The 24025-nt window shown below is 39.6% G+C and overlaps 1 protein-coding gene across 1 annotated transcript in view; it reads right to left on the reverse strand.

The window, feature by feature from the left end:
* Positions 1-1073: 1073 nt before the first annotated feature.
* The window catches only part of LOC121390116 (WD repeat-containing protein WRAP73-like), a 59461-nt gene continuing 36509 nt past the window's right edge, over positions 1074-24025 (reverse strand). The window contains exons 9-14 of the mRNA XM_041521846.1: positions 14110-14187; positions 13270-13360; positions 10518-10637; positions 9519-9602; positions 4810-4917; positions 1074-3327 (exon numbers count right to left, since the gene is read on the reverse strand). Of these exons, the coding sequence (XP_041377780.1) occupies positions 3197-3327; positions 4810-4917; positions 9519-9602; positions 10518-10637; positions 13270-13360; positions 14110-14187 (612 nt within the window). The 3' untranslated portion in view covers positions 1074-3196. The remainder of the gene's footprint in view (positions 3328-4809; positions 4918-9518; positions 9603-10517; positions 10638-13269; positions 13361-14109; positions 14188-24025) is intronic.

Genomic DNA, 24025 nt, shown 5'->3' on the forward strand with positions numbered 1-24025 from the left:
GTTCCTAGGGCAAGTAACCCATCACTGATTGCCAAGAGAGTTCTTGGGAATTGATCCTACAAACCAGTTCCTAGGGCGAGTAACCCATCACTGGTTGTAGGATCAATTCCCAAGAACTCTCTTGGCAAACCACAGTTCCTAGGGCGAGTAACCCATCACTGATTGCCAAGAGAGTTCTTGGGAATTGATCCTACAAACCACAGTTCCTAGGGCGAGTAACCCATCACTGATTTCCGTGTTGGATGTGTGTCGTTAAACATTCATTAATTCCCATCACTGATTAACATTACGGTATATAAAACAACAACCATACCGATCATGTTTACATTTTATTTATTCAAATTAAGTTACATTATTTACAAAACAATTAATAAACTTGAAAAATATACAGACGATCAATAGAAAGTATATGTATATCAATCATATTTTCGAAATGGTGAAAACAACAAAAAAAACCAAGTTCATGCAAGTGTTATATCTTTAATCATTTGGCAAGATATGAACACTATAAACAATTACAATAAACATATACATCACACTTCACAAACAGCACTAAGGGGAAAATGTGCGATTTCACATAAAAATGCTTTGGCATATTCTTTTAATACTTACCGTATTATTTTTGAATAGCAAAATGTGGGCATTCGATAAATGTTTGAGAATGTCACTAGCCCTCGTAGAAGCTTTGGCTGGTGATCTATGTATTATAGTAATACAGTTGATAATTTCCACTAGCTCATACCAAAAATTCACTAGCAAGGACTCGGGGTTAGTGAATTTGTCAAACCCTGAAAATATAGCACATCATGAAGTTAAAATTCTTAACTGCTTAATTTAAATATGATCTGACAATTGCCAAATTCAATAATTCATTTAGTGACCTGAGAATTGAAAATTTGCATTGTCCATTTTTGAGAAGGAATGTTTTATTTAACAATGCACTAAATACATTTTAATTACAATTTCCGGTATATAGCATTGGTCATATGGTTAAGGACTACACAGAAAATGAGAGAGGAAACCCGCTGCCACCATGCAATGGGTTACTCTTTGCAAGGGATGTTTTATGTCACATTCCACACAGGATAGCACACACCACATCCCTTTGTTACACCTGTCATGGAGCACTGGCTGGAATGAGAAGTAGCCCAATCGACCACGCATTAGGTGAGCGCTTTACCACTGGGTTACGTCTTGCCCCTCAATTTTTGGGTTACACAGCCTTTTTTTTTTCTTCATAGTCTACATCTATTGTGACCTTGTAGATGTTCTTTAGAAGCTAACGTGAAAATGAAAATTAAGACATCAATGAAAGATGGGCAAACAAAATTATATTCTGTGCAATTTTCAAAGGTCTGACTTATCGGTACACACACCCTGGCAGGAACACAATTTTATTATTATTATTTTAATTTTTAATTTTTTTTTTTTTTTTTTTTTTTTTTTTTAGGGGGGATAGGTTGTTTGGCTATATAATACATCAAAGAGTACAGCCCTAATGACAGCAAGAGCCCCCAATCCCCGCTCCCTTAATTTATTAGGATAGGAAGGAGCACGATGAACAAAGTGTCCCCTCTCACTAAAGTCATACCAGTGCACACATACACAAGTGTTTTATAGACACAGTAAAATTACAAAAATAATTTAATACATGTAATTACACATAAACAAATGAGGCCAAATTAACAAAGCCTGTAACTATTTACATTTACAATGTTTAAACACCTGCGTACATTTACAATGTTTAAACACCTGCGTTTACAAAAAACAGGCTTCGTAAATTCGGCCCATGATGTTTAATAGCAATATTACTTTATACAATTCTACAAATATAATGTACATATTGTAAGATTAATAAAAAATATAGAATTACATTTATTAGATTAATTGGAAATGCTTGCAGATAATACAGAAACCCAAACATCAGTTTTAACACTGGAATGTATGAGATATTAAAATACAAACACATCAATGGTGGTGAAAAAAACTTTTGGACGGTTTTGATAGTAATGTTAATTTTTCATTTTCATACATGTTGTTTGGAGCTGGTACCGGGATTTGAACCAGATGTTTTCCTGCTTTAAACCTGATAACTTAACCACTGTGCTATTTAGGTCTGTAAGAATACTGTGTAAAGCATATGCAGTAAAACCCCTCTAAACCAGACACCCCCAGGACCAAGTAAAACATTTTGTTTTAAGGGGTATCTGGTTTAGAGAGGTTCTGTATTGATACTTAAAAATGGGCCTTCAAAAACATGCAGTTTTGAAGGAATTCCGGTATACAGAGGGTCCGGTTTAGAGGGGTTTCACTGTACACGAGTGGATGATGCAATGATACATGAAGACATTTCTTGTATGGCTGACATTTAGGTCTGTACGAATACTGAGTAAAATATGTATCTGAGTGGGCAACACAACATATCTATGATATGCAAGGCCATTTTAACAGTTACCGATCATTCTGATCACTTCTATTTTTATCTGCACTGCCGACAACTTTTTTTTGAGTAGTATAGTAATTGAGCATCTCAACATAATGATAAAGTATGCTGCCTAAAAATATCAGCCAAGAGTGACAGATGGTAAGATGAATGAAAAGTCCATGAATATTACCAAGAGTGACAGATGGCTGGATTAATGGAACATCCATGAATATAACCACTACGAACAAATGAATTAATCAACTCTTGTAAATGCCAAATGAATTTGTCATCAGACTAACAGCTGGTAGGTAGTGAGTTCATACATTTGATAATTACACACACACCCCTCATCCTATGTACAGTTATCTTCAATCCTGAAAAGTATGTGTATATTGGATACAATCAGAAGCTTGAAATGCATATATTTTACACCAATTAAAAAAAAAAATTCTGGCATATGTACTCTGTGAGCGAACCTCGCTCCCCACTGTACACTTACGCATGTAATTTCTGAACTCTTTCCCCCCCTCTTGGTGTACATACTTTATGGATGGCCCCCTAAGCAGAAACCATAGTTAGCATGAGATTTTAGTACTTGAAGGACAGATGAATGAAAAGTCAATGAATATTTTCATGAATGATAGATTTCTGAATAAATGAAAACTAAATTCATCACAGCTGTGTTTTTCTATCATATGACTTGACTCAGACTGTAGTCCTGTTTAAGGTTTAGACTATTTATCACAGGTAACACTTTGTATGATCACAAGTTCATGATTCCACTTCTGTAGTTTTGTCGTTGGTGGCAGTCGACAGGAAACACACACACATCTGATCCTTGCTCTGCATGAGGAGAATTTTACCGCTGGGATGCCACTTGACGGAATGCACTGTGAAAGATCCTGAAATCAGAAAAGAAGAGCTAATATCCTTTCTGTTCCGGCATTTGGTACATACATATAATACCAATCACATAGTGCATAGTTCAAACACTAGTAATTAAAAACTTTCGTAAAGTTGGACAGAAGCAAGTGCTCCCACTCATGTGTGCCTCATGCAAAACGATTTCTACATGGTAGAAAAACTGCTCGCCTCACCACTATATGATTGGCGCACTACAACTTACCGGAACGTCAACAAAACGAGATCAGTGATATAAATTAAACTTGAATATAGATAATAAATAGGATATTAAATTCGCTACCATTACAAATCATGTTTATGTCCTTCACAAAATAATTTTCACTGTCACTCACTAAAGTTTATGACAATTAAAAATTATTTCACTTGAGACCTAAACATGATACCAAATGGAAGCTTGTTTAATATCTGATAATTCCCTTATTTATTTCTCTTAGCTTATATAGGTAGCAATACATGAATATTTAGGCAAGTAATACAAAGGCAAGAGGACATTAAGTCCAGTAATACACGGACATTAAGTACAGTAATACACGGACATTAAGTACAGTAACACACGGACATACAAGTAATACAAAGGCAAGAGGACATTAAGGCCAGTAACACATAGACATTAAGTACAGTAATACATGGACATTAAGTACAGAAATACATTGACATTAAGTACAGTAATACATGGACATTAAGTCCAGTAACACACAGACATTAAGTACAGTAACACATGGACATTAAGTACAGTAATACATGGGCATTAAGTACAGTAATACACAGACATTAAGTACAGTAATACATGGACATTAAGTACAGTAACACATGGACATTAAGTACAGTAATACATGGGCATTAAGTACAGTAATACACGGACATTAAGTACAGTAATACATGGACATTAAGTACAGTAACACATGGACATTAAGTACAGTAACACATGGACATTAAGTCCAGTAATACACGGACATTAAGTACAGTAATACACAGACATTAAGTACAGTAATACATGGACATTAAGTACAGTAATACACGGACATTAAGTACAGTAATACATGGACATTAAGTACAGTAACACATGGACATTAAGTCCAGTAATACACGGACATTAAGTACAGTAATACACAGACATTAAGTACAGTAATACATGGACATTAAGTACAGTAACACATGGACATTAAGTACAGTAATACATGGGCATTAAGTACAGTAATACACGGACATTAAGTCCAGTAATACACGGACATTAAGTTCAGTAACACAGTCAAACTCCTCTAAACCAAACACCCTCGAGACCAAGTAAAACGTCCAGTTATTAGAGGTATCCGGTTTAGAGAGGTTCTCTTCTGCACAGATATTTAAAAAGGGACCACGAAAAACGTCCGGCTTTGGGGGAATTGTGGTTTACTTAGGGTCTGGTTTTGAGAGGTTTCACTGTATATGGTTTAGCTGATGTAAGTCTGTTGTGTGTTTACCTTCTGTTGGGACCTGCACCGTCAGACAGCCGTTAGGCGACCACATGTACAGTTTGTTGTTAGCCGTACACAACGCCAGACACGAACCAACAGGGTCCCACATCGCACCTGAAATACGAAAATACAAACTGACTCTGTTTTTGTTATTATTGATATAATTTCTTATTTACATGTACATGTCCCAGTAAAGCACTGGCCTGATGCACGGTCGGTTTGAGATCGATGCTTGTCAGTGGGCCTATTGGGCCAGCCAGTGCACCACGACTGGTATATCAAAGGCCATGGTATGTGCTATCCTCTCTGTGGGATGGTGCATATAAAAACGGGGTGTCGTTATACAAAACAAACTTTATATAATAACTTGGGATGGGTATTATGGGAGGTTCTTTTTGGATCGTGATATGGTTATCCTGTTATTCTATGAGTATCGTACTAATGTATTATTTACAATAGTGTCAACAGAGGTTTAAGCCGGTATTTCTTTTAGAATTGAAATCAGATTTTACTTAAGATTTTATTGTTTATTTAGATTTTCCATTTTTATACATCTGAAGTATTTTTAGTCATAATGATGTTTCAAAATACCATGAAATGCAATTTTTCATATTCTTACAATTGCACATACCTATGAGAAGTAACAGCTATGGCGACAAAATCTAGTCCATTGTTGAAGGACATTTCCCCATTTCAATGTCGCAGACTCTTATTTCGCTATGTTGTAACCGTATCCAGATGTGTTACAGGTTTGTCGATTAACCAAACTTAGTTGAACTTTAAATCTGTGTTGTGTCTACACGATATATTAAAACTATGAGGATTAGTGTCTCTGGCCTATAAAGCTAGATGAGCATCAGAAAAACACTGGCAAACCGCTAGATTGTTGAGCCGACTGGTACTTTCTGCTCCTATGCTGATGCGATGTATTAATTAGGCTAACATGCAGGACAGCACATCTCATGCCCTTTGATATATTAGTGATGGAGCATTAAAGGAGCTGATTCTGAGGCCTCTAACCATTAAGATGAGTACTCTAACAAGGAGCTACTTTCCACTCAAAATCACGAAGAGTTATTTCCCTTTATCTGCACACCACATGTAAAATATGTTGAGACATTCCTGGAGTTGTGTCTCCTTGACCGACAGTTGGCACAGCAAGTGTTAATGTTCAGTTCCTGGCCTCGGTGGTGTCATGGTTAAGCCATCGGATATAAAGCTGGTAGGTACAGGGTTCGCAGCCCGGTTCCCTGCTCACACCCAGACCGAGTTTTAATGACTCAGTGGGTAGATGTAAGACCACTACACCCTCTTCTCTCTCACTAACCACTAACAATGAACAACTAACCCACTGTCCTGGACAGACAGCCCAGATAGCTGAGGTGTGTGCCCAGGACAATGTGCTTAAATCTTAAGCACGAAAATAAGTTGAAAGAAATGCAAAGGTTCAGTTGATCCATACATTGCTGTATTGTATTAAGCCTAGTTATGTCAGGAAAGGTATATTATCACAGGCCATAGGATTTCAAATTTCATGGCAAACACTTTTTCGGTTCTGTGCCTTGAGATCATGGGAACCCAACAAAATCTGTTTTTAGGTTCAGTTGAATAGTCATACTTGATATAATAATCATGGGAAACAAAATTTCAGTTCTCTGATTTTAACAATATCATACCAACATGGTACCAGAAACGATCTGCTGTTATCAGTTCCAAACTGACATTTACAATGATACTGTTTGGAACATACAAACATCTCAATGTTATCGGTGGTCCAGCATAACCATGTGAAGAAGTAGAAACAAAGCAGGAATAAAAATATAGAACAAGAAAACTAGAACTACTCAACATCCTGATGTTATCCAAGGCCCCGTTTTACGAAACAATCTTAGTGCTAAGATCACCTTTAGTGCATAAGGTAGATACACACTTAAGGCAATCTTAGCGCTGAGATCACCTTTAGTGCATAAGGTAGATACACACTTAAGGCAATCTTAGAGCTGAGATCACCTTTAGTGCATAAGGTAGATACACACTTAAGGCAATCTTAGCGCTGAGATCACCTTTAGTGCATAAGGTAGATACACACTTAAGGCAATCTTAGCGCTGAGATCACCTTTAGTGCATAAGGTAGATACACACTTAAGGCAATCTTAGCGCTGAGATCACCTTTAGTGCATAAGGTAGATACACACTTAAGGCAATCTTAGCGCTGAGATCACCTTTAGTGCATAAGGTAGATACACACTTAAGGCAATCTTAGCGCTGAGATCACCTTTAGTGCATAAGGTAGATACACACTTAAGGCAATCTTAGAGCTGAGATCACCTTTAGTGCATAAGGTAGATACACACTTAAGGCAATCTTAGCGCTGAGATCACCATTAGTGCATAAGGTAGATACACACTTAAGGCAATCTTAGCGCTGAGATCACCTTTAGTGCATAAGGTAGATACACACTTAAGGCAATCTTAGAGCTGAGATCACCTTTAGTGCATAAGGTAGATACACACTTAAGGCAATCTTAGAGCTGAGATCACCTTTAGTGCATAAGGTAGATACACACTTAAGGCAATCTTAGTGCTGAGATACACACCAATCTTAGTGCATAAGGTAGATACACACTTAAGGCAATCTTAGCGCTAAGATCACCTTTAGTGCATAAGGTAGATACACACTTAAGGCAATCTTAGCGCTAAGATCTTTAGTGCATAAGGTAGATACACACTTAACAATCTTTTAGTGCATAAGGTAGATACACACTTAAGGCAATCTTAGCGCTAAGATCACCTTTAGTGCATAAGGTAGATACACACTTAAGGCAATCTTAGCGCTAAGATCACCTTTAGTGCATAAGGTAGATACACACTTAAGGCAATCTTAGCGCTAAGATCACCTTTAGTGCATAAGGTAGATACACACTTAAGGCAATCTTAGCGCTGAGATCACCTTTAGTGCATAAGGTAGATACACACTTAAGGCAATCTTAGCGCTGAGATCACCTTTAGTGCATAAGGTAGATACACACTTAAGGCAATCTTAGCGCTAAGATCACCTTTAGTGCATAAGGTAGATACACACTTAAGGCAATCTTAGCGCTGAGATCACCTTTAGTGCATAAGGTAGATACACACTTAAGGCAATCTTAGCGCTGAGATCACCTTTAGTGCATAAGGTAGATACACACTTAAGGCAATCTTAGCGCTGAGATCACCTTTAGTGCATACCGTATTTGACCGGAAATAAGCCCATGTCTTTGAATAAGCCCACCTCCGTTTTGATAGCATTTAAGAAATTAGGCCCTCATTCATAAATAAGCCCACCCCCAACTTCGTCACCTTATAAATAACATGAAATTGCAAGTTTGCTCATAGTTCATTTAAAAGGTCATACCTCCTGCAGATAATTAAACACAAATGTAACACAATATTTTACCACCAGTGAGATTTAGCAGTCTAACAATAACAGTGTGTAACATTGTTTTCAATTTCATGCCTGCAGTATTTCTCTGAAGTATCCAAGCCAAGTATGAACTAAAAACCAGTGTCTATTTTTACCACCACACTGGGTCCGCAGTTAATGCTAATTAAGCAAATACCGTATTCTGATTGGCTAAGAACAATGACCTTAGATTGACAATTCTTTGCAGTGTAAGCTAGCTGCCTGTGTCAGCAACGTGTGTATAGGCTATTGAGTTTGTTGTTAATTGCTGTTGTTTTAAGTCTTCTCAGCATTAAATTTTGGATGTAAATAAACAGCACTGGTAAGTAATTGTAACATAGAAGGTGTGTTTCTGATAATTAGATACTAGTAAAAAAAAAACCTATTTAATTAATAAACAATTATTATTTATTAATAACAAATGGAACACTAATTAATAGATGTGCTACTGAACGTTTTTTGTTTTTTTTCCTAGTTCATTTAAATATTGTTATTTATTTTAATTATTATTATTAAAAAAAATTCCAACAAAACTGGCCCCTTGTCTGGGAATAAGCCCACCCCATGCCAAGCTCACAATGAGTTGTCTTGGCCCCCTGGGCTTATTTCCGGTCAAATACGGTAAGGTAGATACACACTTAAGGCAATCTTAGCGCTGAGATCACCTTTAGTGCATAAGGTAGATACACACTTAAGGCAATCTTAGCGCTGAGATCACCTTTAGTGCATAAGGTAGATACACACTTAAGGCAATCTTAGCGCTGAGATCACCTTTAGTGCATAAGGTAGATACACACTTAAGGCAATCTTAGCGCTAAGATCACCTTTAGTGCATAAGGTAGATACACACTTAAGGCAATCTTAGAGCTGAGATCGCTTCGTAAAACGATGCCCAGAGCAATAACCACATAAACATACTGATCTACACTCAAGAATTTTGTCACAATAAATCTTTTGTTTTGAATGCATTGGCTGTCATATTAGTGTGGAGATTTTAATACAAACTGTTTCTTACTTAGGGGCCATCCATAAAGTAACTTTGCAGACATTTTGGAATTTTTTAACCTGCCCCCCACTGTGCCATATACATCTTTGTATGATCAATCATTACCCCCCCCCCCCCCCCCCCGCTCATGTACAGATGTACATTCCATGTCAGTGTCACCTTTTATTTAAGTGACAAATGTCTCCCATGCATGTGTCAGAGTGTGTCCATATTGTTGTATGCTTGCTTGCCTATATCAGCTTTATCTGTCCATCTGTTGGAAACTTACATCTGACTGGAGAGCTATGTACAAGAACTTCAGATAACGCCATCTTCCTGATACTCCAAATCCAAATAACGGTCGGCATGTTGTCTGAAAGGAAAGGAAATGGTTTATTTAATGACACACTCCACACATTTTATTTACAGTTATATGGTGTTGAACAAATGATTAAGGACCACACAGATATTGTGGGAGGAAACCTGCTGTCGCCATTTCATGGGCTACTTTTCATGGGATCTTTTATATGTACCATCTCATAGACAGGATAGCACATACCTGGATGGAGTGAGAATGTTATCTGAAATTCAAGAGAATATTGTCATTGTCTCACTTTTGTTGACCATCATAAAAAAGTGAACCATAATATATTTTGGATATTATACTAGACAAAAAAGGTTTTAACACAAGATAATCATAATCGTTTAAGTTTTGAATCTTCCATAAAGAACAAAAACGCTTTCTTTATACTGCACCTCTGTCATATTCTGTAATTTTTAGATTTGTTTCAAGTTGATCAACAATAAATCAACGTTTTCATACGATTGTTAAGTGACATATATGGGCTGTTCAGTTATTATGTAATGCTCTTAGAGGGGAAGGGTTTCATAGGATGTGTTGTAATATGTTATGGGGGAGGAAGGGGGTGTCTGTCAAAAGTTAAGTTTTCAAATCAATTGTCTTATTTTTATTTATACAGTCAAATGCAGCCAATTGCTATTTTGTCTGTTAATGGATGATTTTTTTTATCTAGTATTTATTACCAAACCAAACGAACAAATTCAGAAAAAATCCTATAATATTGGTCAAATTATGTCATAACAATGTGACAAAGCTGGAGATGGGGGTAATTGTAAGTGTTACATAATTTTAGAAGGGGTGGGAATGGTCATTAGCTTTAGAAAATGTTACATGACTAATTTTTCATTACATCTGTTTACTAGATTTTCCAGCTTGTGTTATGACAGGTTTCACCTCTGGTGTGCCTATATCACACCTATGACTCACCATTCTGTGTGAACATATACTTGTTGTCAGCGCTGAACTCAACTTTTCCTATTCCAAACATCGGACTGTCACCGTTAGGGGAGACAACTGGCAACTTCAGTGGTGTAGACACAACCTCATCTGTTAATAAGACAAAGTTGTTAATTTTACATTATTAGTGGTGATGATGATGATGATGGTGGTGGTGGTGGTGGTGGTGGTGGTGGTGGTGGTGGTGGTGGTGGTGATGGTGATGGTGATGGTGATGATGATGGTGGTGCTGATGGTGGTGGTGTTGGTGTTGATGATGATGATGATGGTGGTGGTGATGATGATGATGATGATGATGGTGATGGTGGTGATGGTGGTGGTGGTGGTGGTGGTGGTGGTGGTGGTGGTGGTGGTGGTGGTGGTGGTGATGATGATGATTATGGTGATGATGATGGTGGTGGTGATGATGGTGATGGTGATGATGATGATGGTGATGAAGTTGGTGGTGGTGGTGATGATGGTGGTGGTTGTGGTGATGGTGATGATGATGATGGTGATGAAGATGGTGGTGGTGGTGGTGATGATGGTGGTGGTGATGATGATGATTGGTGGTGATGGTGATGGTGGTGAAGATGGTGGTGGTTGTGATGGTGATGATAGTGGTGGTGATGATGATGATGATGATGTGTTTTTAACATAATGTGGGTTTACTGAATTTTACTCTCATAATATGGGTCTCAGATTTGGGCTCTTTAGGAAAAAAGTGTTCACTTTATGTTTGATGTTGATTATAAATTAACGTTTTCCCCCAATGAATCCAATGATGTGATCCCTTATTTCTTTCCATCAGTATATATTCATGTAAATCATAAATTGATTCACTTGTTCATATACTCGTACTTGCCTTTGTTTCATACCCAATAGATGATATATATTTGTAAGGTTTTTGTGCTGATCTGTCATTAAAGATTCATTAATTTTCAATTTTACAAAGACAGGACTGCTCATACCATGTCCTTTTAAACACTAATCATGAAACACTGGTACTGTTACTGCAACTGAAAGTACTAAGCTCAACAGCTTTTTTCTTCGTTTGTTTTCAAATCAGATGCCAGGTGGGTGCAGGGAAGTACATGTACACATACACCCGTAGAGGAAGTTGAGACAGGTAGGTGCAGGGAAGTACATGTACACATACACCCGTAGAGGAAGTTGAGACAGGTGGGTGCAGGGAAGTACATGTACACATACACCCGTAGAGGAAGTTGAGACAGGTGGGTGCAGGGAAGTACATGTACACATACACCCGTAGAGGAAGTTGAGACAGGTAGGTGTAGGGAAGTACATGTACACATACACCCGTAGAGGAAGTTGAGACAGGTGGGTGCAGGGAAGTACATGTACACATACACCCGTAGAGGAAGTTGAGACAGGTAGGTGCAGGGAAGTACATGTACACATACACCCGTAGAGGAAGTTGAGACAGGTAGGTGCAGGGAAGTACATGTACACATACACCCGTAGAGGAAGTTGAGACAGGTGGGTGCAGGGAAGTACATGTACACATACACCCGTAGAGGAAGTTGAGACAGGTAGGTGCAGGGAAGTACATGTACACATACACCCGTAGAGGAAGTTGAGACAGGTGGGTGGGTGCAGGGAAGTACATGTACACATACACCCGTAGAGGAAGTTGAGACAGGTAGGTGTAGGGAAGTACATGTACACATACACCCGTAGAGGAAGTTGAGACAGGTGGGTGCAGGGAAGTACATGTACACATACACCCGTAGAGGAAGTTGAGACAGGTAGGTGCAGGGAAGTACATGTACACATACACCCGTAGAGGAAGTTGAGACAGGTAGGTGTAGGGAAGTACATGTACACATACACCCGTAGAGGAAGTTGAAACAGGTGGGTGCAGTGAAGTACATGTACACATACACCCGTAGAGGAAGTTGAGACAGGTAGGTGTAGGGAAGTACATGTACACATACACCCGTAGAGGAAGTTGAGACAGGTGGGTGCAGGGAAGTACATGTACACATACACCCGTAGAGGAAGTTGAGACAGGTAGGTGTAGGGAAGTACATGTACACATACACCCGTAGAGGAAGTTGAGACAGGTAGGTGTAGACAGCTCAGAAGGCCGAATCAAAGGAAACTGACAGAAAAGGGTAAAAACAATTTAAAATCAAGGAAGAAATTGGAATGGGTCTTTTTATTAAAATATTGAGAATAATAGGCAGAGGGCATTAGAAAAAAGAAGAAGTTTATTTTGTTTGACACACCACTAGAGCACTTTGATTAATGAATCATCGGCTATTGGATATCAAATATTTGGCAATTCTGACACGTAGACATCAGAGGAAACCCTCTACATTTTCCTTAATGCAGCAAGGGATCTTTAATATGCATTTTCCAACAGACAGGAAACCACATACCACGGCTTTTGATCAGTTGTGAAGCACTGGTTGGAATGAGAGAAAAAAACATAATCAGTTTAATGGATCCACTGAGATGGTTCGATCCTGCAACGCAAGCACCTTAGGCAAGCACTCAACCGACTGAGCTGAACCTCTCCCAGCAGAGGGCAATAGATGAGAAAGATGAATGAAAGTGTGAGCCTGTTTTGACCAGATTTGAACCATATACATTCCACTTAACTCTGTCAACAGAATCCAGTGCTTCAGCGTGATACAGCTGATACTGGATACGAAATGATTAATGATACATGCACTTTGATCTGCCTAATAGGGGAGGGTGGGAACAAATCACCTACATTTACTCTGACTGTTAAAGAGCGTGACAGATGAGTTTGATAAGTCGGTGTTCGGTTGTGGACATCGACTCTCTGTCTCCTTGAAAACTACCTGAAACAAACAAAATAAATAATAATATATTGTAACTAAAATTGCACACACACACACACACACACACACACACACACACACACACACACAGAAACCCCCTAAAAAAAACACCAAGTAATATACTGGAACTGAGGAACTGACACTGTAAAAAGAATAAACAACAACAAAACTAAAACTGCCCCCCCCCCCCCACCCCCCTGAAACCCCCTAAAAAAAACCAAGTAATAAACTGGAACTGACACTAAAAAGAATAAAAACCAACAAAACCAACAACAAAAACTCAACCTAAATTAACAAACTAAAACTGCAACCCCCCCCCCCCCCCCCCCCCACCAGAAACCCCCTAAAAAACCAAGTAATTAACTGGAACTGACACTGTAAAAAGAATAAACAAACAACAAAAGCAACAACAACAAAAACTCAACCTAAATTAACAACATAATAATTATTATAAGGAAGGTTATGTGGAAAGATAATAAAAGATTTTAAAAATTAGTTTAGCACTTAAAACATTCTGGTAATAGCAACTTAAATGTGAATTCCCTTACCGTAACCTTTCACGTATACCTTAACGTTAAATCAGTACAAATAGATGTACTTGCACTACATTATGTACTGTATCATATTGAATCACATGTCATATCATAGCATTCATGTATATTATTATATATCATATCATATTGTATCAATAATCATATGATATATTATTATTAAAGGTAAATTAGAACAAATAGATGTGCTAAACTTACAATTTCCGTTGATTTCAGGCTGGCTGGATGAGAAAATGATGCAATTTTGTTCCATGTGATGTGATTCAGGATCCGAACCTGCAAATGGGGAAAAAACACAAAAATGAACAAGCCATATTAAAAACCATTGTGCGAACATCACTCAGACACTGTGCGAACACCACTCAGACACTGCTCTAACGTAGACAAACACAAGTTTAAATTCAGTTTTCAGCAAAATGCGATATGATTGTCTGAGGACATATCGCAGATTGCAGAGAAACTGGTGTAGTGTTTATGGTGGTTTGGAATAAAACGTTTTTTAGGATTGGATGTGTATAGTGGCGTTTGTCACATTTTGCGATGAAACTCTTCATATATATATATATATATATAATGTGTACATCAAAATATAATTGTTGTTCTGTTAATAGTAACTCAAATTGTAATTTAGTTGTAGATTTACATTTACCGGTATGTGCAAAACTAGATGTACAACATTTTGTGAAATTGAGCCCCGATCTGAAAAAATACTGGAAAACATGAGAAGTCTACTCATAAAATCCATCAAACAGTAACAAACCCCCCCCCCCCCCCCCCCCCCCATCTACTTCCCCCACAACCTGACAGCACACTGTAAAGAGCTGTCAACTATGTTTAAGAGATGTTTAGAAATGTAGAGGTATTTATTTGTCCTTTCTTGTTATCAAAGCAGATCTAACTGACACAGGGTTGTTTGGAGGACGCTACGGTAGTCACGGTAACCAGTTGAAAGTAGTTCCGGCAGCCAATCTGGTATGAGGGACATGAAGAAATCCTTAAGTACCACTGAAACCTTAGTGGGGCTTGTTTAGCCATCAGATTAAAGGACCAAAACAACATGGGGCCCAAAATGGGAACCAGAGAAATAAAAATAAGACTACGGTGAAAAAATAACAGGAAAAGAATGATTGTTTATAAGCACAAAAACCTTGCCAAAAACAAAACAGAAAACAACAAAAGTATTATTTAATCTGTTGCTATTATCTATTATTATTATTATAGGAAAGATTATTTAATGATTTTCCAACTGTTTTTAATTATTCCTTACTAAAGATAAAAGTTAAATTTGGTTTTGTTTAACAACACCACTTGAGCACATTGATTTATTGATAATTGGCTATCAAATATTTGGTAATTTTGATATATAGTCTTAGAGAGGAAACCCACAACACTTTTCCATTAGTAGAAAGGGATCTTTTATATGCACCATCCCACAGACAGGATAGCACATACCATGACTTTTGGCTGGAATGAGAAATAGACCAATGGACAAAATGTGGATGAAATCTAATAGTAACTAAAGGAAAGGAAAGTTTATTGCAGTTGTTAACTATGTGGTTCAGCATTCGCTTGATGCATGGCCAGTCTAGGATCGATCCCTGTCGGTGGACCCATTGGGCTATTTCTCATTCCAGCCAGTGCACCACAACTTGTCTGTGGGATAGTGTATATAAAGATCCCTTGCTGCTAATTGAAAAGGGTAGCCGATGAAGTGGCGACAGTGGGTTTTCTCTCTTAGTATATGTGGTTCTGACGCTATATAACCGTAAATAATGTATTTAATGTATTGAGTTTGTCATTAAATAAAACAATTCCTTCCTTCTATGTGGTTCACACTTTAATTGCCTGTTAGAAGCACAATCTTAGAGAGATAACAAAATAAATTAATTTTCATTTATCCCAAGAGTTGTTAACATATCACAAACAAAGATTTCTTTCTTCTAGTTTTATATTCTCACCTGCAAACCTTCAGCTGTAATTAGGTAAATAAAATACACACACATGGTCCAAATTAAAAGTAAATTAACGGTGTATCAAATTACTTGGTATGGTGAGACTATGGAGAACTCTTAAACATAGGAGAGGGGTGTAGAGTAAACAGTGCCCTGTTTTCATTTAGCTTCACAAATCACTGGGGATTTCAGTAATAACTACTTGGAGATATGGCACCGGCCTTGGTGGCATCGTGGTTTAGCTGGTAGGCTGGTAGGTACAGAGTTCGCAGCCCAGTACCGGCTCCAACCCAGAGCAAGTTCTTAAGGGCACTCTTCTTTCTCACTAACCACTAACCAACTAACAACTAACCCACTGTCCTGGACAGACAGCCCAGATAGCTGAGGTTTGTGTCCAGGACAGCATGCTTGAAATGTAATTGGATATAAGCATGGAAATAAGTTGAAATGAATGAATGGACATATGATGACAGAATCTAAAAAAAAATGGTTTTGTTTAATGACACCACTAGAGCACACTGTTTTTATTAATCATCGGCTATTGAATGTCAAACATTTGATAATTTTGACATATAGTCGTACAGAGGAAACCTGCTACATATTTCCATTAGTAGCAAGGGATCTTTTATACGTACCACCCTGCAGACATGATACCACATACCATGGCCTTCAATATACCAGTCGTGGTGCACTGGCTGGAATGAGAAATAGCCCAATGTGCGCACTGACGGGGATCGATCCTAGACCGACAGCACATCAAGCAAACGCGTTACCACTGAGCTACGTCCCGCCCATTTCAGTAATATACTACTCAAAAGAATTTAAGGGTCAAAAATTTATAACCAAATAAGTTTCAGAGTGTATTAGATTGATGATGTAAACTACACCAAATTTTTTATTTATTGTTCCATATTTACAAAAAAACACAAATAAACATCACTGTATACAAGAAAGTCACATGACATGCTGTCAAAGTTGAAGGTTGTCAAACATGGATTTTACACATTAGAACATTCGTTTAATAGTGTGTGAATCCACCCCTGGCGCGAATACACTCGACACATCGTTGCCTCATGCTGTTGATCAGACGTCTGAAGAACTCTTGGGGAATGGCCTGCCACTCTGCCATAAGAAGTTGACCCAGATCATGAAGGTTGGCCGGAGGGGCATGGTTATCCCGAACTCTCTTGCCTAATTTGTCCCAGGCGTGCTCTATTGGGGCCAAGTCAGGCGAATATGCTGGCCAATCCATCCTGGCGATACCTTGTTGTCTGAGAAAGTCCGTTACCACCCTGGCACGGTGGGGTCTGGCATTGTCATCCTGCAGAACTGCCCGCCGCCAATCTGCTGAAGGCCTGGGAGAACCAACGGCCAGATAATCTCATTCAGATAGCGGATTCCATTCAGATTGCCATCCACCACATAGAGGGGGGTCCTGTGGTGGATAGAGATGCCACCCCACACCATGACTCTGCCACCACCGAACCGGTGACGTTGTCTAACGTTAACGTTAGCGAAGCGCTCCCCAGAACGTCTGTAGACACGAACCCGACCGTCGTTGAACTGGAGACTAAACCTGGACTCATCAGTGAACATCACTCGACTCCACTGAACACGTTGCCACCGCAGATGAAGTGTGCACCAGTGACGTCTGGCCGTTCTGTGACATGGTAGGAGTGGTGGTCGAACAGCCTGGCGACGGCAGCGTAGATTATTGGCTCTCAGACGATTGCGTATGGTTTGATCAGACACTCGAGTTCCAGTCGCAGTCTGCAGATTGTCACGTAATCGGCATGCAGTGGTTGTGCGTTGACGTAGAGCCATATTGGTGATGTAGCGGTCCTCTCTATTTGTAGTGCTTCGGGGTCTTCCCAAACGTGGACGATTTCAAACAGAATTCGTTGCTTCGTACCGTTGCCACAGTCGGCCAACGACACTCTGACTGACACCAAGTCTCAGAGCAACATTTCTTTGCGTATTGCCATCCTGAAGCCAAGCAATAGCCCTTCCTCGATCTTCGATAGTCAGTTGAAGTCGTACCATTGTCGAATTTGGAGTGTGCACTGTACACGAACGCAAGCTCCAATTATACGGAAATTCAGCATTGGGAACATGGAATACACATGCAAAGCGTGCAAATGAAAAGCTTTGTGAAAAAGCAAGTTATGGGCACTTAGCAGATCTTTCGCTTTCGCCCTAATTTACGTGCAGATGTAAGCATGTTTTCGCCATTAGAACTAGTCGACAGTGTCAATGACAGTGGATTTTAATTCATTTATGGGTTGCTTAGATCCACTTTCATCAAAATGGAACAATACCATGCGTGACATTATGGTCTAGCTAATATAATTGACATTCAGAAAATAATGTCGAAAATATCATCTGACCCTTAAATTCTTTTGAGTAGTATATATGAGAACAGAACTGCATGGAGATATGGGAGCAGGATCTACAATGTATGTCAGTTGGTATAGCCCCCGCCTAAAGTGGTTTAGTCGCAGGATCGAACCTCCCCGGTGGAACCATTCTCTGACTGGTTTTTTCTCCATCACAAACAGTGCCCTACGACTGATATATCAAAGGTCATGGTATGTGCTGTCCTGTTTGTCGGAGAGTGCATATAAAAGATCTCTTACGGCTAATGGACACCTGTAGTAGGTTTCCTCTAAGTCTGTATATCAAAGGCTGTGGTATGTGCTATCCTGTCTGTGGGATGGTGCATATAAAAGATCCCTTGTTACCAATAGAGAAATGTAGCTGGTTTCCTCTCTAAGACTATATGTCAAAATTACCAAATGTTTCACAATCCAATAGCTGATGATGAAGGAAGGAGATGTTTTATTTAACATCGCACTCAACACATTTTATTTACAGTTATATGGCGTCTGACTTATGGTTAAGGACCACACAGATATGGAGAGAGGAAACCCTCTGCCGCCACTACATGGGCTACCCCTTTCGATTAGCAGCAAGGGATCTTTTATATGCACCATCCTACAGACAGGATAGCACATACCACGGTCTTTGATATACCAGTCGTGGTACAATGGCTGGAATGAGAAATAGCCCAATGGGCCCACCAACGGGGATCGATCCCACACTGACCACGCATCTGGCGGGAGCTTTACCACTAGGCTACGTCTCGCCCCAGCCGATGATGAATAAATCAATGTGCTCTAGAGGTGTCATTAAACATATCAAACTTTACCAGATGAATAAATCAATGTGCTCTAGAGGTGTCATTAAACAAATCAAACTTTACCAGATGAATAAATCAATGTGCTCTAGAGGTGTCATTAAACAAATCAAACTTTACCAGATGAATAAATCAATGTGCTCTAGAGGTGTCATTAAACAAATCAAACTTTACCAGATGAATAACTGACATATACAGTGATTTGTTTTTTAGCAGGGCATTACATACCAAGTCTTAAAGGAAAACATGGGGATGGGGAAACCCCAGTCCACTCAAAGCATTCGACCATGTAACCCATCACATCTTTGGTAAAGGAAATGTTTTTATTTAACGACGCAATCAACACATTTTATTTACGGTTATATGGCGTGAGACATATGATTAAGGACCACAGATATTGAGAGAGGAAACCCACTGTCGCCACTTCATGGGCTACTCTTTTTCTATTAGCAGAAAGGGATCTTTTATATCCACCATCCCACAGACAGAATAACACATACCACGGCCTTTGTTACACCAGTTGTGGAGCACTGGCTGGAACGAGAAATAGCCCAATGGGTGCACCAACAGGACATGTTAGGTGAATGCTCAGGTGAAGCTGTTCACACAAATACCTGCCAGCACGTCAGTTACACACAGATACGCATACACTCCCATACCAAGCTATATCCACCATCCCACAGACAGGATAGTACATACCACGGCCTTTGTTACACCAGCTGTGGAGCACTGGCTGGAACGAGAAATAGCCCAATGGGTGCACCAACAGGACATGTTAGGTGAATGCTCAGGTGAAGCTGTTCACACAAATACCTGCCAGCACGTCAGTTACACACAGATACGCATACACTCCCATACCAAGCTATATCCACCATCCCACAGACAGGATAGTACATACCACGGCCTTTGTTACACCAGCTGTGGAGCACTGGCTGGAACGAGAAATAGCCCAATGGGTGCACCAACGGGGCATGTTAGGTGAATGCTCAGGTGAAGCTGTTCACACAAATACCTGCCAGCACGTCAGTTACACACAGGTATTCATACACTCCCATACTGCACTATATCCAGTATTCTCACTTTTTCACCGGCCTCGGTGGCGTGGTGGCAGGCCATCGGTCTACAGGCTGGTAAGTACTGGGTTGGGATCCCAGTCGAGGCATGGGATTTTTAATCCAGATACCGACTCCAAACCCTGAGTGAGTGCTCCGCAAGGCTCTATGGGTAGGTGTAAACAACTTGCACCGACCAGTGATCCATAACTGGTTCAACAAAGGCCATGGTTTGTGCTATCCTGCCTGTGGGAAGCGCAAATAAAAGATCCCTTGCTGCTAATCGGAAGAGTAGCCCATGTAGTGGCGACAGCAGGTTTCCTCTTAGAATCTGTGTGGTCCTTAACCATATGTCTGGCACCATATGGCCGTAAATAAAATGTGTTGAGTGTGTCGTCAAATAAAACATTTCTTTCCTTTCTTTCTCACTTTTTCTTTTAATTGAGGGAGGGAAAGGATATAGCTCAATGCTAATGTGCTCGCTTGAAGTGTAGTCGGTCTGGTATCGATCCCCGTCAGAGGGCAAATTGGGCTATTTCTCATTCCAGCCAGTGCACCACGACTGGTATATCCAAGGCCGTGGTATGTGCTATCCTGTCTGTGGGATGGTGCATATAAAAGATCCCTTACTACTAATTGAAAAATGTAGCAGGTTTCCTCTTAAGAATATTTATCAAAATCACCAAATGTGCTCTAGTGGTGTTGTTAAGCAAAATAGTGGGGGTTTTTTTAACTTTAACTGCAGGATTAAATGCTCATTTACAACATCCTCAAACAGGCCCCCAGGATTTAGCAATCATCTTTTAATTCTTGGTTTCACAGAAGACTGGCCACTTGAATAGGGGAGCTGTGAGCCAGGCAGTCACACAGGTGTAGCTGTTCACACAAACACCTGCTGACAGTCAATTACACACAGGTATGCATACACTCAACACGCAACATGCTCACTGCTCCCTGGCTTTTGTATATGGATAATGTCCGACTCTCTGGCCTACAACAGTAAAAGTTAAAGGAAATGTTTTATTTAATGATGCACTCAACACATTTTATTTACAGTTATATGGCATCAGACATATGGTTAAGGACCACACATATATTGAGAGAGGAAACCTGCTATCGCCACTTCATGGGCTACTCTTTTCGATTAGCAGCAAGAGATCTTTTATATGTACCATCCCACAGACAGGATGGCACATACCACGGCCTTTGATGTACTAGTTCTGGTGCACTGGATGGAGCGAGAAATAGCCCAATGGGCCCACTGACGGGGATCAATCGCAGACCGACTGCACATCAAGCGAGTGCTTTAAAAGTTAGTTTGTTTTGTTTAATGACACCACTAGAGCACATTGATTTGTTAATCATGGTTGGGGGGGGGGGGGGGCAGGTGGGATCTAGCAGTCAATATTGCTCTTGCATAAGGTGCTTGGGTCATAGAGAGAAAACCAGCTACATTTTTCCATTATTAGCAAAGGATCTTTTATATGCACCATCTTATAGACAGGATAGCACATACCAAAGCCTTTAATATACTAGTGGTTCATTGGCGCGAATGAAAAATAGCCAATAAATATATACGTCCAGTGTACGAGCCTATAATAGCTGATCATATTTATTAATCAATGTTGTATCATAAAAAACCCTAAATAAATAAACCGGCCTTGGTGGCGTCGTGGCAGGCCATCGGTCTACAGGCTGGTAGGTACTGGGTTCGGATCCCAGTCGAGGCATGGGATTTTTAATCCAGATACCGACTCCAAACCCTGAGTGAGTGCACCGCAAGGCTCAATGGGTAGGTGTAAACCACTTGCACTGACCAGTGATCCATAACTGGTTCAACAAAGGCCATGGTTTGTGCTATCCTGCCTGTGGGAAGCGCAAATAAAAGATCCCTTGCTGCCAATCGGAAGAGTAGCCCATGTAGTGGTGACAGCGGGTTTCCTCTCAAAATCTGTGTGGTCCTTAACCATATGTCTGACGCCATATAACCATAAATAAAATGTGTTGAGTGTGTCGTTAAATAAAACATTTCTTTCTTTCTAAATAAATAAATATTATAAATAAAATAAAATAAAATAAAATAAAATAAATAAATAAACCCCAAAAATATTCTCTCTCATGTAACCAGTTATTACTAACAACTTAACACTAACTGCTCTCCAGAATAGCCTAGTTATATTGTGTCCAGGATAGCATGCTTGAACCCTAGCTGGACATGAGGAGGTGACAACACACCTCAGCCTAACAATGAAGTGTTCTCCATCAAAACAAGTCATGACACGTTCTGTAGACTTGAAACCAGGAAATTATTGTACCCACAGCCCAGGTGAGAAATCATTGATGTGCTTTAGTTAATACTCAAGGTCATACAGCAAGTCTGAACACGTTTCAAGCTAACCACAAGAGATATCCATCATCATAATCACATCAATTTTAAAACCCTCTGCTAACTTTGAGAGGACTGTTAATGCAGGCATCCTATGAAAGAAGAAAGTATATTGTTACTTGTACCTTATTAAAGAAAAAGATCAAACTTATTATGATCATGGTGATTATTATTATTATGATTATTATGATTATCAATATGATGGTGATGATGATGATTATCCTAATAATACATCACTGCAGGAGGAGGAAACAGGGATGATCTGGCTTAGTCAGTATTCTGCTTGCATGAGGTGCTTTTGTCACAGGATTGAATTCCAACCCATTTTCTGTTGTTGGTGTTTCCCATTCCAACCAGTGCCCCAGAATCTGATGTCTTGTCTATGGGGAAAATGCATATAAAAGATCTCTCTGTGTCTCTGGCTCTTCTCTGTCTGTCTGTCTCCCTCCCTCCTTGTCTCTCTCTCTCTCCCTCCTTCTCTCTCTCTCTCCCCCCTTTTTACCCACCTCTCTCGCTATCCGTCTCTCTGTGTTCCTTCCTCGTTTCCCCCTTCCCCCTCTCTCTTCTCTCTATCCCTTTCTGTCTCACTCTCACTCCCCCACACTTTTTTACCCACCTCTCTCTATCAGTCTCTCTGTGTGTTTCACTCTCTCCCCAACCTTCCTCCTTTCCCTCTATCCCTGTCTGTCTCTGTCTCTCTCTCCCCCCCCCCCTCCCCCTCTCTCTTCTCTCTATCGCTTTCTCTGTCTCTGTCTCACTCTCTCTCCCCCCACACTTTTTTACCCACCTCTCTCTATCAGTCTATCTGTGTGTTTAACTCTCTCCCCCTAACCTTCCTCCTTTCCCCCTCTATTCCCTCCTCACACACACACAACCACTATAATAATAATGTTGACATTATAATACATTAAATAAATACTTTAATAATATATTTATTAACTTTGTTGTTCATGAGCACTGTTGCTACTTATAAACATGTTTCCAATAAAAGGCTTATTTACCATGTTTTAATCCTTTACCGTACAGTTATTCAAACAAGTAATAACTGGGTGGAGTCTCACAGTTTAATACGTGCATTTATCTTGAATATCGCTTACAATGGTGGACATTGCAAAACACTACACCTCCCAACAAGTAAACAGTAAAAACTGGGTCAGTTTTAAGTTTCAATGTCCTCTTCACAATAAACCCCTCGAATAACGGATAACTCACATACCCAACTAACATAATAAAATAGTATTAAAAAAAGATACCATCAACAGGTCATGTATCAAGATGGTATGAAATTTTCTCCGCATCGCTAAAAATTTCAATACGTTCATTCTACCGCATCGTTTAAATTACAGACCTTTTTGTAAAGGATCGTGACATGCATCTTACAGAAAAAAATAACGGGATAAAAAAATCCACATGAGTTTTGAGTTTCAATGGTCCGATCGTAAAAAAAGGCCTGAGTAACGGTTTATGTCCGTGTGTGCGTGAAAATTAGCATAACCATCAGTGGGTGTCGGTTTACAGAGATCACATC

The sequence above is a fragment of the Gigantopelta aegis genome, chromosome 15 (genome assembly GCF_016097555.1).
Source record: "Gigantopelta aegis isolate Gae_Host chromosome 15, Gae_host_genome, whole genome shotgun sequence".
NCBI classification, from domain to species: domain Eukaryota; kingdom Metazoa; phylum Mollusca; class Gastropoda; order Neomphalida; family Peltospiridae; genus Gigantopelta; species Gigantopelta aegis.